This window comes from Chrysochloris asiatica, unplaced genomic scaffold (assembly GCF_000296735.1).
Source record: "Chrysochloris asiatica unplaced genomic scaffold, ChrAsi1.0 scaffold00242, whole genome shotgun sequence".
Lineage (NCBI taxonomy): Eukaryota > Metazoa > Chordata > Mammalia > Afrosoricida > Chrysochloridae > Chrysochloris > Chrysochloris asiatica.
Window position 1 is genome coordinate 2,428,425 of NW_006408760.1, and position 15,359 is coordinate 2,443,783.

Sequence of the window (15,359 nt, forward strand, 5' to 3'; positions counted from 1 at the left end):
TCATTTTTTTCAGCTTCAGTTTGAATTTGCATATGAGTAATTGATGGTCTGTTCCACAGTCTGCCCCTGGCCTTGTTTTCACTGATGATATGGAGGTTTTCCATCTTCTTTCTGCAGATGTAGTTAATTTGATTCCTATGTATTCCATCTGGCGAGGTCCATGTGTATAGTCATGTGTTATGCTGTCTAAAGAAGGTATTTGAAATGAACAAATCATTGGTTTTGCAGAATTCTATCATGCGTTCTCCAGCATCATTTCTATCACCAAAGCCGTATTTTCCAACTACTGATCCTTCCTCTTTGCTCCCTACCTTTGCAGTCCATTCACCAGTAATAATCAATACATCTTGATTGCATATTTGATCGATTTCAGAGTGAAGAAGTTGGTAGAATTCTTCTATTTCATCCTTACTTGCTTCAATGGTTGGTGCATAAATTTGAATAATAGTGGTATTAACTGGACTTCCCTGTAGGTGCATGGATATTATCCTATCACAGACAGCGTTGTACCTCATGACTGATCTGGATATATTCTTTTTGATGATGAATGCAACACCATTTCTCTTCAATTTGTCATTCCTAGCATAGTAAACCATGTGGTTGTCAGATTCAAAATGGCCAATACCAGTCCATTTCAGCTCACTAATGCCTAAGATATTGATGTTTATGCGTTCCATTTCATTTGACAACTTCAAATTTTCCCAGATTCATACTTCGTACATTCCATGTTCTGATTTTAATGGATGTTTATAGCTGTTTCTCTTCATTTTGAGTTGTGCCGCATCAGCAAATGAAGCCATATACTTGGGTAATTTGTCGGCTTTCAAGATTTCCTCTCAATATTGTAATGTGTTCTGGATAATGCACCTTAATGCCACAAGAAGTGTCAGTCTCCAATGAATAGTAACTTCTGTCTATATGTTGTTGTTATTAAGTGTCATTGAGTCGGTTCCGACCCATAGCAACCCTGAACAGGGTTTCTGAGGCTATAAATCTTTACGGAAGCAGAAATCCTCTTTCTCCTGCGGAGTAGCTGGTAGTTTCGAACTGCTGACCTTGTGGTTCGCAGCCCGATTCGTAACCACTACCCTACCAGAGCTCCATATATAGTCACCCATGAATAGATCGTTTGTATCTGGTGATTTCCCATCAATTCTATAGAGTTCCATAAGATCATGGAATTGATCATGAACATCTCCACAAATGGTACCAGGACAATGAAGCTCTTATACATTTGATTCTTTTGTTAAAATTTCTTTAGCCTTTGTCTGCAATTGGTTCTTGTTAAACTGCTTACACTTGTTTAGCTGCTCGAACCACTGGTCCAGCTATTGGGTAAATGCATTGTTTCCATGGCAGCATGATCCCCTTCCCTGCCGATTCCCACCTGTCCCCTCATCCTTGGACCTGGAGTGTGCTTTTATAGTTATTCTTAAGTACTGTTGTTTCTACCTTTTATTTTCTTAGTTTTCTTTTCAATAGCTCCAATTCCCTGTCCTTCTGTCTTTATAGTTATTTTTTTCATGGTTACTGCTTATTTATTTATTTATTTACATTATTTTCTCTATTCATTGTTGGCTCCTTTTTCATTTAATATCTTTTGTTTTCTTGTGTGTGTGTATATGAAGGTTTTTCTATTTCCCAACAAGAGACAGCAACTGTGCCTATACAACCCAGTACAACTATACCCTTTGCAGCTCCACCAGTATCAGCTCCTATACTATTTGATTAATGACAGAAAGCAATCAACACCAGTCAAACCCATCCTAAACTGAGGTGCATGAATGCTGAACAATAACAATGTACACATTTCCATTCTCTATCTATACCCACAAGAGACAGTTGGTGAAAGTCTAAGAACATACCCAACATACAATCATCAATTAAATACAAATATGACAGCCCTACAATGCCCTGGAGACAATTTTACCTCACATGACTCAAACAAATGACCAAGATGCAGAGGCAGAAAATGTTTCTGAGGAAGAAAAGGTAAAAGAACTAATAGGAAAAATAATTCAAAAGAATGATAATTGGGTACCTTCAAAAGACTGACAGAAAGACTGAGGAAAGCAAGGAGAACACAGAAAAAAATTTAGAAGAATTCAGGAAAGAAAAAACAGACAAGATAAATGTAAACTTTACCTACACCTATAAATGCAGTAGCTCAAAAGAGGAAACAAACCCCTGCTCCAAGAACTATTCCCACCTCCTTCACACAAAGGGTAGACAGAGATGGATAATTTAGACATTGGCTACCCAAAATGGGGGTAGGGATACAATGGTAAGAAGTGACTGGCTTACAAGCTTTCAAGAGGGAACCTAGATCCAAAGGGCGGGGAGGAAGGTAGAGTCTCCAGTGAATAATATCCAACCTGTCCAGGAAGGGCTGATGAAATGAAATACAGATGGGTCTCTTGTGATGCAATAGTGAATAATTGTTATCAGGACTGATTGTGAGGGTTGGAAATCTAAAGGTGGACATTTTGTAGCAAGGAGGGGAGTGATTAACTTTTCAGTCTAGGAGCGAAGGACCCTAGGACCATCAATGGAGAAAAGTGGAGAGCAGGATCCTACCCAGAGAGGCAGTGAGGCCTGAGATGGAGGCAGAGAAGACGACGTCAAGAGATGGAGTGGCTGGGGACTTGGGATCCAGAGAGGGAAAGGGGCTGAGGGCTGTGGTGTGGTGGTGGTGGGTGTGGAGGCTTACAGCGTACACCCTTTGGTTGGGTGAGGATGCATGGACGGGATGGTAACTATGCCAATGAAACAACAGATGATAGAATGCATGTAAAACTAATGTTCCCCCATGTAGACTATCACACAATTCACAATAAAACATTTAAAAAAAAAAAAAGATAAATGTAAACTTTGAAACAACACAAAACATGCAATTAGAAATTCAGATGATTAATACTGATATTTCAGAAATGGACAATACATTGAAAGGGCAAAGGAATAGATTTGAAGCAATGGAAACCCAAATCAGTGAGTTTGAAGATAAATCTCTCAATACTAGTATGCTAGAAGAACAATCAGAAAAAATAATAAAAATATCTGAAGGTCTAAAAGCTATGTGGGACACCATGAAGAGGAACAACTTATGAGTGACTGGAATTCCAGAACAGGAAGAGACAATAAAAAGCACAGAAAAAACTGCTCAAGAATTATTTAAGAAAACTTCCTTAACATCAAGATAGACGAGAAGACAAACATTCAAGAAGTTGAAAGAGCCCCAAACAGAACAGAACTCAAAAGAAAAGCAGTAAGACATATCATAATCAAATTTTCCAAAATCAAAGCCAAGGAAAGAATCCTGAGAGCAGCTCGGAAAAAAATGAAAAGTTACCTACAAAGGTTACCTGCAAAGACTAAGTTCTGATTTTCAACAGAAACCATGCAGGCAAGGAGGCAATGGAAAGACATATACAAAACTCTTAAAAGAAAAATTTGCCAACCAAGAATCATATACCCAGCAAGCCTGTTTCTCAAATACAACGACAAAGTTAGAATGTTTCCTGATAAACAGAAATTAAAGATAAAAGAAAAAAGGTAGAACTTAAAGGTTTCCTGATTAAAGAAATTTGCAATAACAAAATCAACTTTACAAAAAATGCTAAAGGGTGTTCTCTGGAAACAGAAACAACAACTACAGACAACAACCTGACATGACAACACCACCTAGAACTCAATCCAGATATATGTAAAAAATAAAACAAATCTACAAGATGGAGTCCTGGTGTGGATTAATGCACCAGACTGCAAAGCCATTTGAACTGCAAGGTTGGCGGTTCAAGCTCACCAGCTACTCCTTGGAAACCCTATTCAGGGTCGCTATGGGTCGGAATTGACTCGACGGCACTTGACAACAACAACAAGAATGCGAAATAGGGAACCAGAAATACCAATTTATAATGAAGTCACCTACAAAGCAAAAAGTGTAAAAAGTGTAAATACAGAACTTCCAAAAAGCTAAGAAGTCAAGTAGATTTCAAAATACAACAGACTTTTTTTAAATAAGGGAAATATATATATAAAGTACAGGATAAGCTCTGGTAGCATAGTGGTTATAAGTTGGGCTGCCAACCTCAAGGTCAGCAGTTCAAAACTACCAGCAGTTCTGTGGGAGAAAGATGAGGTGTCCTGCTCCTGTAAAGATTTGCAGCCTTGGAAACCCTGTGTAGGGTTGCTATGAGCTGGAACCAACTCCACGGTACTTAACAACAGCAAACCTCAAAGAAAATGAATACATCTACACATCAAAATAAAGAGGAAAATCTGAAAGATTTAGTAAACATTAACACAACAGAAATGAAAAATGCAAAGAAAACTCACATACAAAATGAATTCAGTGCAGAAAAATATGTGGAATAAAGAAACAGCCAGCATCAAAAAAACACACACAACAAAATGATAGCAATCAGTTCATACCAATGGATAATTACATGGAATGTAAATGGATTAAATGCACCAGTCAAGAGACAGAATGGATAAGAAAACAGGATCCTTTAATATGCTGTCTACAAGTAACACTTGTAGGAAATGGCTTATGCTGCCTACAAGCAACACAAAAAGGAACTGGTTGATGGTCAACCATTTCAAGAATTAGCATATGATCAAGAGCCAATGATACTGAAGGAAGAAGTCCAAGGTGCACTGAAGGAATTGGCAAAGAACAAGGCTCCAAGAATTGATGGAATAAAAATCGAAAATCTTTCAAGAATGTGAGGCGGTACTGGAGGCACTCACTCATCTATGCCAAGAAATGTAAAAGACAACTATTTGGCTGACTGATAGGAAGAGATCTGTATTTGTGCTGATTCCAAAGAGAGGTGACCCAACGCAATGCAGAAATCATCAGACAAAATCTTTGATATCTCGTGCGAGTAAAGTTTTGCTAAAGGTAGTACAGAAATGGCTGCAAGCATACACTGACAGAGAACTTCCAGAGGTTCAAACTGGATTCAGAAGAAACATGGAATGAGGGATATCATTGCTGATGTCTGATGGATCTTGGCTGAAAGCAGAGAATATCAGAAAGCTGTTTACCTGTGCTTTATTGACTACGCAAAAGCTTTCGATTGTGTGGATCATGACAAGCTATGGACAACATTGCAAAGAATAAGTATTCCTGAACACTTACTTGTGCTTATGAGGAATCTGTACCAGGACCAAGAGGTAGTTGTTCGAACAGACACGGGAACACTGAATGGTTTAAAAATAAGAAAGGTGTGCAACAAGGTTGTATTCTTTCACCATATGTATTCAACCTGCATGCTGAGCAAATAACCTGAGAAGCTGGGTTATATAAAGAAAAACAAGGCATCAGGATTGGAGGAAGACTCACTAACAACCTTGTTTATGGAAAGTGAAGAGGACTTAGAGTATTTACTAATGAAGAGATAAGACCACAGATTTTGGTATGGATTGCATCTCAATGTAAAGAAAACAAAAATCCTCATCACTGGACCAATAAGCAACATTCTTATTAACAGAGAAAAGACTGACATTGTCAAGGACAATTCTTGGATCAACTATCAACACTCACGGAAGCAGTAGTCAAGAAATCAAATGATGGTTTGCATTAGGCAAATCTTCTGCACAAGACCTTTTTAAATTGTTGCAGAGCAAAGATGTCAGCTTGAGGACTAAGGTGTGCCTGACCCAAGCCATGGTATTTTCAATAACCTCATATGCATCCGAAAGCTGGGCAGTGAATAAGGAAGACTGTAGAAGAATTGATGCTTTTGAGTTATGGTGTTGGAGGAGAATACTGAAAGTGCCATGTACTGCCAAAAGAACAAACAGATCTGTATTGGAAGAATTACAGCCAGAGTGCTCCTTGGAGGCCAGGGTGGCCAAACTTCATCTCTCATACTTCAGACATATTATCAGTAGGAACCAGTCGCTGGAGAAGGATATCATGTTTGGTAAGGTGGAGGGTGAGAGAAGAAGAGGAAGACCCCCAGCAAGATGGACTGGCAAAGTGGCAGCATCAATGGGTTCAAGCATGGCAACAATTGTGACGTTGGCCCAGGACCAGGCAGTGTTTCATTCTGTTGTGCATAGGGTCACTATGAGTGGGTACCGACTTCATGGCACCTGACCACAACAACAGAAGGTAGACACTTTAACATGGTGACAGGGTAGATAATATACAGCAAGAAGAAGCAATGAATTACAATGAAGGTAGTGGAAGACACAGGGAGGAATGCAAGTTTAAGTGAATAGAGGTAAATATTGTTAACTGATGGTACATGGAAGGGATTGGAATCATTGTAATGAAGCAAAGTAAATGATTTGTTGAATGAAAAGCTGATGATCTGCTCTGTAAACTTTCACTTCAATTCACATTAAAAAAAAATTTTTTTTTTTTTCAAATTAAGGTATGCCTTTCTATATTGTCCTGTTTCTCCCATAGCCAGGATTCACAGGTCCAGGAGTCAAGGGGTAGACATGGGTGTAACATCACTCACCATTATCCCTAGAGACCCACTTGCAAAATTTTTGCTTCTTGTCCCCAAGGCCTTGTGCTCTGTGGGTTTCAAACACAGTTCTAAAGGGAGGAACGCTCCCACCAGTAGATGCATCACTGATTCCACTGAACCGAAAGATTTAACACCATTTGGCCATTTAGGACTCCTCATGCCTCTGGGTCAACAGGCAAAAAGGGGGCTACTGCATTGGCTAGTGTGACTGAACCTGAATACCAAGGAGAAATTAGGTTGCTATTATGTAGCGATGTAAAGAAGAATATGTCTGGAATACGAGTGATTCCTTAGGCTATCTCTTAGTACTACCATGCTTTGTCACTAAAGTCAATGGAAAACTACAGCAACCCAATCCAGCATGACTGCTAATGGCTCAGAGCTTTCAAGAATGAAGGTTTGAGTCACCCCACCAGGTAAGGAACAATGGCCAACTGAGGTATATGCTGAGGACAAAGGGAATACAAAATGGGTGGTGTAAGAGGGTAGTTTTAAATACCAGCTTTGACCACATGACCTCTTGTAGAAGCATAGACTGCAATTGTAGTACAGTAGTTCTTCCTTGTTTTGTAATACGTAACACATACATATATACATGAAGGAACTTCAAAAAGTACTGTTGTAAAATCATTGTTGCTGTTAAGTGCCATCAAGTCAGTTCTGATTCATAGCAAACCTGTATAGCATTTCTGAGGAGCAACTGGTGGGTTTGAACCGCTGACTTGCAGTTCAGACCAACCTTGCAGTCCAGTGCTTATCCTACAGCACCACACAGAAACCTTTATATTAAACAAAAATATCAAAAGTGAAGCTATTGTTTCTTGACACATCCTCCATCTAGATCTATAAACTCCTAAAAGAAGTGGTTCCATTTTTTAACCCTTTCCTGAACAATTCTGTGCACATCAAAATTGGAGTTCTGGTATCCTTATGTATTCATTTTAAATGTTCTTCTGAGTTTTTGGAAGAAAAAGAAGGCTTAAAGGATAAGATCAAGGCTGTAGGGTGGATGGGGTAAACTTTCCCAACAAGATCCCCAACAGGCTTTGCTCCCCTCAAAAATGAGCAGGTATATTGCTGTAATGGAAAAAAATGTCTCGGCATGACTTTCCTGGCCCTTTTTTTTTTCCATCATTGCAGTTTTCAATTTTCTTAAGAGCTGTTTCTAGTAAGCCCTCATGATCATCCTTTGTTCTTTCAGAAAATCTATCAAGATTACCTTTCTGGGATTTCCCCCCAGTCACCATAACCTTCTGATCTGACTTCTCTGCCTTGAACTGAACTGGCCTAGCAGAAATCCCCTCAGAAGAACCACTTTGGATTGGACCTTTTTTAGAAGGCACCCTAATGAGACTAAGACAAGCGTATTATTGAGAGAACTTTGTCTGCAGCCACCACTGACGGCAGAGATATTTAAACACATTTTGTTAGGAATAAACTCATAAATGTATCAACTAGAACCCAGTAGCAATACTTTCTGACTTACCCTATTATATGTGGATGTTCTGGCAAAGCCCTCTCTCTCTAGTTTTTGGGATGTGAACCAGCAGCCTGCTATCTGAACTTCCATTTTTGGGTTTGTCAGCCCTTGCAATCGTATGAGCCTGAATAAGAAGCCTCCAGTCTGATGCCTGATCACAGATTTGAGACTGGTCAGCCTCTACAACCAATGAGCCATTTCCTTGAACTAAATCTCTCTCTAGTCCTGGTGTGGTGCCGTAAGATAAGGACTGGACTGCTAACCTAAAGGTTGGAGATTCAAACCCACCAGTTGCTCCTCTGAAACCCTATACACGGTTGCTATGAGTCAGAACCAACTAGACAGCACTTAACAACAACAATATACAACAACAACATATATATACATATATATGCATATATACTGCATGCCATGAAGGGATTTCAAAACATTCATGGGAAAATTGAAATGAGAGTGAAAACTTTCCACATTTTAAACTCCCCTCATCTATATACATAATTGTTGTTAAGTGCAGTTGAGAGTTAGTTTCTATTCATAACAACCCTGTGCAGGGTTTCTAAGGAACAACTTTCTAATTAACAACCTTGTTGTTAGCAGTCCAATGCTTATCCTATAGCACCACAGCAGGACTACACAAACACACACACATGAGTTAATGATTTTGTTCTGCCATAGAACCTAGCCTAAAACACTGTCCAAATGATACTGCAGACTTTATTTCTGGCCTTCTTGGGTAAATCTGTGAAAAAATATGTGAGGTCTGGCATAACACAAACTTTAAGATTTGTTTGATCTGCTTGAAATATGCTTCCTCTGCTTCTTCATTTGAAGAGATCTATGCTTACCAAGCAGCAGGATGGTACCAAAGGAGCTCTGGTAGTGTAGTGGTTACGAATTGGGCTGTGAACCTTAAGGTCAGCAGTTCGAAACTACCAGCTGCTCCGCAGGAGAAAGATGAGGCTTTCTGCTCCCGTAAAGATTTACAGCCTTGGAAACCCTGTACAGGGTCATAATGAGTCGGAGCTGACCACGGTACATAACCACCACCAACCATGCTTACCAAGGGAGTCCTGGTGTGGTACTGTAGGTTAATGTGCTGGACTGCAAAGTCAGTTTGAACCCCAAGATCGTTGGTTCAAGCTTACCAGCTGTTCTTTGGAAACCCTATACAGGGTCACTATGGGTCAGAACCGACTCAATGGTACTTAACAACAACAACAACAATGCTTGCCATGAGCCTTATGGGAACTATTATCTGGTCCCAACATAGAAATCAACCTGGGCTTTCAAGGCTGGTTCTAACTCTACTCCTCTCTAGTGTGGAACCCTGGGAAAATAATTTCATCTTTCTGATCCTGACAGTCTCATCTGTGAAATGAGGGCAATCAAATTATACCACAGAGTTGTGAAGATGAAATGAGGCAGTATGTGACAGCACCTAGCCTAGGGCTTGGACCACTGCATCTAAGTACTAAATGATGGATTAGAGGAATGAACAGGTTTGTCTGTGGCCAGCAGGTAGAAGCCCGGCTGCTAACTAACCTAAATCCTTCACTTAGGCAGTATCCCTATGTATTAACACTGTCTGCTCGCCCTAGATTTACACCTTACTTCTGTAAAAAGAGGTCAGAGTAGGTCCAGTGTCTCTTCTGGATGTCCTGTACTCAAAAAGCCTCCCACCATGCCCGCCCCCCCCCCCGCCCCCACAGAACTACTAGACAGGGGAAAGGAGACCATAATGATGCTGCCATTTATCAGCATCTTGCTCTTAACAGACTGACCTCCAGCAAGTCACTTTGAACCTCAATTTATTTGTGAAATGGGGTAATCATATTTACTTAAAGTATGCTGTTAAGAATTAAATTTAAATGTATATATTAATATCACATGGACGTGATCCTCTTGTCCCTTTGCCTAGATTTTCGTGAATGATTTTGGCTAAGCTGTAAAGCAGCCAGCTGCCTTGAGCATGATAAAAGGCTCAGGATAACTGCTAGGATTAAATGTGGGTAATTTAGCCTTAGACAAATGGAGGAGGTGGGAGGATACAGGAAGGAAGCTTTGGCTTCAGATAAAAGAACAGAGTGGATACAAATAAACATAAGCAGCCAAACATTCTCAGTGCCTGAGACCTGCCAATGGATAAGCGATAATGAGGGAGTGACCAGGAGTGGAGGAAGCTGTTGGGGAGAAGGACCAGCTGCAAGAGAACCCAAGTCATGCCACTAACAGTGCAACGTTGTATCAATCATAGGTCCAAGTACAAGGCCATCAAAGAGCAGTGCTCTGAGGAACTTGGTTCTTAAGTTTCCATATTCCTTGGCATATGAACCCATTACCCAATGCCATCTAGTTGACTTCAACTCATAGTGACCCTTTAAGACAAAGTAGGACTGCCCCATAGGGTTTACAAGGCTGTATATTTTTAGAGAAGCCATATTTTTTTCCCCATGGAATGTTTGGTGGGTTTGAACCACTAACCTTTTAGTACATCTGCGCACTTTAATCATTGTGCCACTAGGAATCCTTCCTTAGCATATGCGAGCTGTTAAATGGGAGATGTCCTTGCCTCTATATGAACATAAATATCAGCAATACCTGCCCTTTGGGAGGAAGTTTGTAAAGCAGGGTCCTTCAGTAATTAGAAGAGTAGTCCTTGACACTGTTGGAGGGATTTGGCCTATAGTCTCCCATTGCTTCCTAGCCCTGTTTAACACCTGCCTCATCTATGTCAGTATGGCCTAAAGGAGTTGTTAGAGAGGTATGATCACTCCCTCCCCAAATTTGGTGTGCAACATCTACAACATCTGAGTATTCACACTCTCCATGGTTGTGGGAAGTGCACAGATGACTCTGGACAGCAGTGTCCTGACACCATGTTATTCCACACTTGGATGCTGGGGGGCTGGTAAGGAAGGCCATTGTCCAATAGAGCCCTGAGGACGAATGCCAATGCTCACATGAGCTCCATGAGACAGGAATTGTATTTGTCTAGGTCACTGCTATATCCCCAGAGAGAACAGAATTGCTGATGGCAAGTCAATTCTGACTCATAACAACCATGTATAGAGTTTCTAAGGAGCTACTGGTGGGTTTGAATCACTAACCTTGTGGTTAGTAGTCTGGTGCTCATCCTACAACACCATACCAGGAGTAGGTGATAATGCTCTTTCCTTTGGAGGTGTTATAGGCCACAAGTAGTTATTATGATGGGAAGGGTTCCTAAATTTTGTGAATTCTCATTTCTATGATTCTGACTAGCATCTTGAGGTCAGGGAAGTTGCCTGCTATTTTTATCTCAGGGATATAAGCAGGCCTCCCTGCTTCGGGAGAAGGTACCTTGAGAACCCTCTAAAATTCTGGTAGAGTAGAGACCTACTCCAAGGAATGTGACGGTACTTAGGAAATTTAATCAGACGTTGCAAACTGATGGTCTGTGAACCAAATCTGGCTTGTAGAAGTATTTGGCTTACACAGGGTTTTAAAAACTTTAAAATTAGCTACACATCTAAAAATTAGAGCCTACACAAATCTGACTTTACAGATTCTTTAGAAGAACTGAAACATAAGGGAATACCAACCTGAACTAACTAAAAGGGTCATGCAAACTCTAGCTGACCATGGCCCTTCCTGGCTCTCTGACTCAGATTTCCTATCTGACTTTTATAGGCACCTAAGTTTGCAATATCTACTTTAGAATACTTAAGTAGGAAAAACATAGCTTTGCTTGGTCAGGGGAGTCAAGTCCTGCTCCAAGACCACTTAGGTGTAAGCAAGGCCCCCTCACCTGATGAGTCAGTGACAGCTGGGTCCGCCAGCCGCCCATAATGTGCCATGAGTTTGAGCTTGGTCTCCTGTTTCCTGTGTTTCTTGCCCACATAATGTTGTTGAGCCATGACAGGGTCGTTGAAAGTCGCGTGGCAGAGGCTGCAGAACTTGTCTGGGTCTATCAAGTCTCTGTTCTGGTGCAAGGCTAAGGTGGAGGCCACAAGAAAAGGATTTGTAAGGCGTTTCAACAGAGCTACAGCAAAAGAGTTCAAACAGAAACAATGAAAAATCCTGAAGGTGCCATGTTTTCAGGTATGCTGAATGGAAAGAAAGGCTAGTGTCACTAGTCATGCTTGAAGATGTAGCATTGCTTGTTTGATAACACAATTGAACACTTTCTCTAGTTAGAGAAAATGGGCGCCCAAAGACCAGCTATTCTGTTCACCTGCTTCAACTACTTTTGGAACATGAATCCTGATTGTCTCAGATTCTGAGAAGGCTCTAGTATCTGTTATCAAGTTGCCAAATTATAATAGAGTGGGGATATATAAACTTGCAGCTTTTTCATCCCTCAGAATTCCCTGGAACTTGACAGAAAGTGGGACCAAAAGTCTGGCTACTTTATTTTTATCCTCAAATTATTCTAATTACAGAGCTGGGCAACAATGCACAGATGTAGAAATTGAGGGCTTGAGGCCTTGGAGCTTATATTATATAGTCATTATATTAAAGGCCTTTTACACTAGAGACAGCTTTTAGAGCACACTGCCTTCCAGGCTGAACTGGGGAGAGAAGAGGGTGACATTAACATTAACACACTTTGTACATATATTTTCCCCTTTGGCCCTCATAACCACTCAATAAGGTTGGTATCATTTTTCCACATTATAAAGAAAAACTGAGGGGAAAGTGAGTTCCCCAAGGTCACCTGGCTAGTGAGTTAACCCAGGTCTGTTTGCTGGGTCCTGTTTGCTGTGCCAGGCTGCCAGAGTGTGGTAGAGAGATCTGAGTGCTACAGCTCCTACTTTTACCTTCAGAAAACATCCTTGACTCTGGTCAATGAGTCTAATGATGGACTGGTATGAGTATATGTACGAGTCTCCTGTGGGTCAACTTACTTCCAGGGACTGACTACAGGCCATGCTCTACTGGTTTATGCAAACTCACCAACAAGTGCCAGTGATGCAGCTCAGGCACCCTGCCAATGATGGGGGGTGGGGGTGGGGTGAATAACTAGGCAGCATTCCAGCAGATGAGATGGCAGTTTGCTCAGATGCTCTTTTAGCCCTGCACCACTACAGGGAGGGAACTTTTGGGAATCTCTAGCAAGCGTGAAGAAATTTGCTGTTTTTTCCCCATGGTTTTCCACTGATTTCCCTAGCCACTGATTTTTGTTTCAGCAAGTCATTTGACAAGAATGTGCATATTGCAGAATATTTCTTAATAGGAGAAAATATTCAGTATGTATTGTTAAATAAAAAAAGGAGATTACTAAGCAATTTGCTTATGTACTCAATTTTGTATAACAACAACAAAAAAAACCCCACACGTTATGCATGGAAGAAAGACCCAAAGTAGATTTTTTTTTTATCAGAAAAGGAGTAATAATAGTAATTAAGAGCTAAAAGTACTAAAAAGTGATGAAAAAAAACATAAAAGAGAAATATCTGAAGTAAATGATTAAGAAAAGTTGGAGGAACAGCTTAGTGAGCTATTAAGACATTCAATATAATTGAGAGCTATAAGAGTCTTCTCTTAGGAAATCATCTGAAATATGAAGAGCATTCTATAGTGATGTTGATTGTTGTGTTTGTTATGTAAAAGAAAGGGGGGGACTTAAATGTTCAATGAAGGAGAAATAGTTAACTATGGATGATGAGATATGATGCAATCATTAAATGCTTATGAAAATTCTTAATAATATGGGAAAATAGAATATTAAATAAATGATCATATCATTGTTGAAAGATATATGTGCAATCTATAAGTGTATACTGGTATTTTGAAAAGTCACCAGCACATTAACAACTGTTTTGTAAGAAGAAAAAAAAAGGATTTGGGTGATATTTTACTTTCTTTTTTATACTTTTTGCATGGTTTGAACTGGAATTATTCATAATGAGCATACATTACTTTTATAAAAAACAAAGTTATTTAAGAAGTCTATGTTTATCTGCACATATGCATGGATTTAATCTTGTATACCACTGAGTCAGTTCTGACTCATAGCAACCCTATATAGGATTTCCAAGGAACAGCTGGTGGATTTGAATTGCCAACCTTGCAGTTAGTAGTCAAGTGATTATCCTACAGCGCCACACCAGGACCCATAGATTTAATGTAGGTATAAATAAAACATACACACAGATATACATAACAAAAGGCTACAAAGAGTAACAGTACTCCAAAATGTTAGCAGTGGTCATTTTTGAGAACGATGAAATTATGGGTACTTTTTCTTTCCACTTATCTATATTTTCCATAAAACCAAATGGCCACCACTCGTCTGTCAATTTGTCATACTGTGGTGGTTTGTGAGTTGCTGTGATTCTGGAAGCTTTGCCACAGGTATTTTAAATACCAGCAGGGTCACCCAGGATGGACAGATTTCACATGAGCTTCCAGATGAAGACAGACTAGGAAGAAAGAGTGATGAACTACTTCCGAATATTTAGTCACTGAAAACCTTATGAATAGCAGAGAAACACTGTCAGATATAGTGCAGGAAAATGAGCCCCTCAGGTTGGAAGGCACTCAAAATGCGACTGGGGAAGAGCTGCCTCCTCAAAAGTAGAGTTAATAGTGATGTGAATGGAAGTAAAGCCCGTGGGAGAAAAGCCCGCGGGACCTTCATTTGCTGAAGGGGTACAACTCAAAATGAAGAGAAACAGCTGTAAACATCCATAGAAAATTGGAACATGAAATGTACGAAGTATGAGTGTGGAAAAATTGGAAGTTGTCAAAAATGAAATGGAATGCATAAACATTGGTATCTTAGTATTAGTGAGCTGAAATGGACTGGTATTGGCCATTTTGAATCTGACAACCACATGGTTTACTATGCCGGGAATGACAAATTGTAGAGGAATGGTGTTGCATTTATTGTAAAAAAGAACATATCCAGATCGGCTATGAGGTACAATGCTGTAAGTGATACGATAATATCCATGCGCCTACAGGGAAGTCCAGTTAATACCACTATTATTCAAATTTATGCCCCAACCACTAAAGCCAATGAGGATGAAATAGAAGAATTCTACCAACTTCTTTAATCTGAAATCGATCAAACATGCAATCAAGATGTATTGCACATTACTGGTGATTGAAATGCAAAGGTTGGGAGCAAAGAGGAAGGACCAATAGTTGGAAAATATGGGTTTGGTGATAGAAATGATGCTGGAGAATGCATGATAGAATTCTGTAAAACCAATGATTTTTTAATTTCAAATATCTTCTTTAGGCAGCATAACAGACATTGACCTCACCAGATGGAATACATAGAAATCAAATTGACTACATCTGCAGAAAAAGAAGATGGAAAAGTTCCATATCATCAGTGAAAACAAGGCCAGGGGCAGACTGTGGAACAGACCATCAATTACTCATATGCAAATTCAAACTGA

At 39.9% G+C, this 15,359-nt stretch overlaps 1 protein-coding gene and 1 pseudogene across 1 annotated transcript in view; both read right to left on the reverse strand.

Moving 5' to 3' along the window:
• Nucleotides 1-10,304, reverse strand: part of LOC102812226 — a 12,814-nt pseudogene extending 2,510 nt beyond the window's left edge.
• Nucleotides 1-15,359, reverse strand: part of ZNF346 (zinc finger protein 346) — an 88,258-nt gene that overhangs the window by 51,571 nt on the left and 21,328 nt on the right. Inside the window, exon 5 of the mRNA XM_006873466.1 lies at nucleotides 11,756-11,941. Coding sequence (XP_006873528.1) covers nucleotides 11,756-11,941 — 186 coding nt within the window. The remainder of the gene's footprint in view (nucleotides 1-11,755; nucleotides 11,942-15,359) is intronic.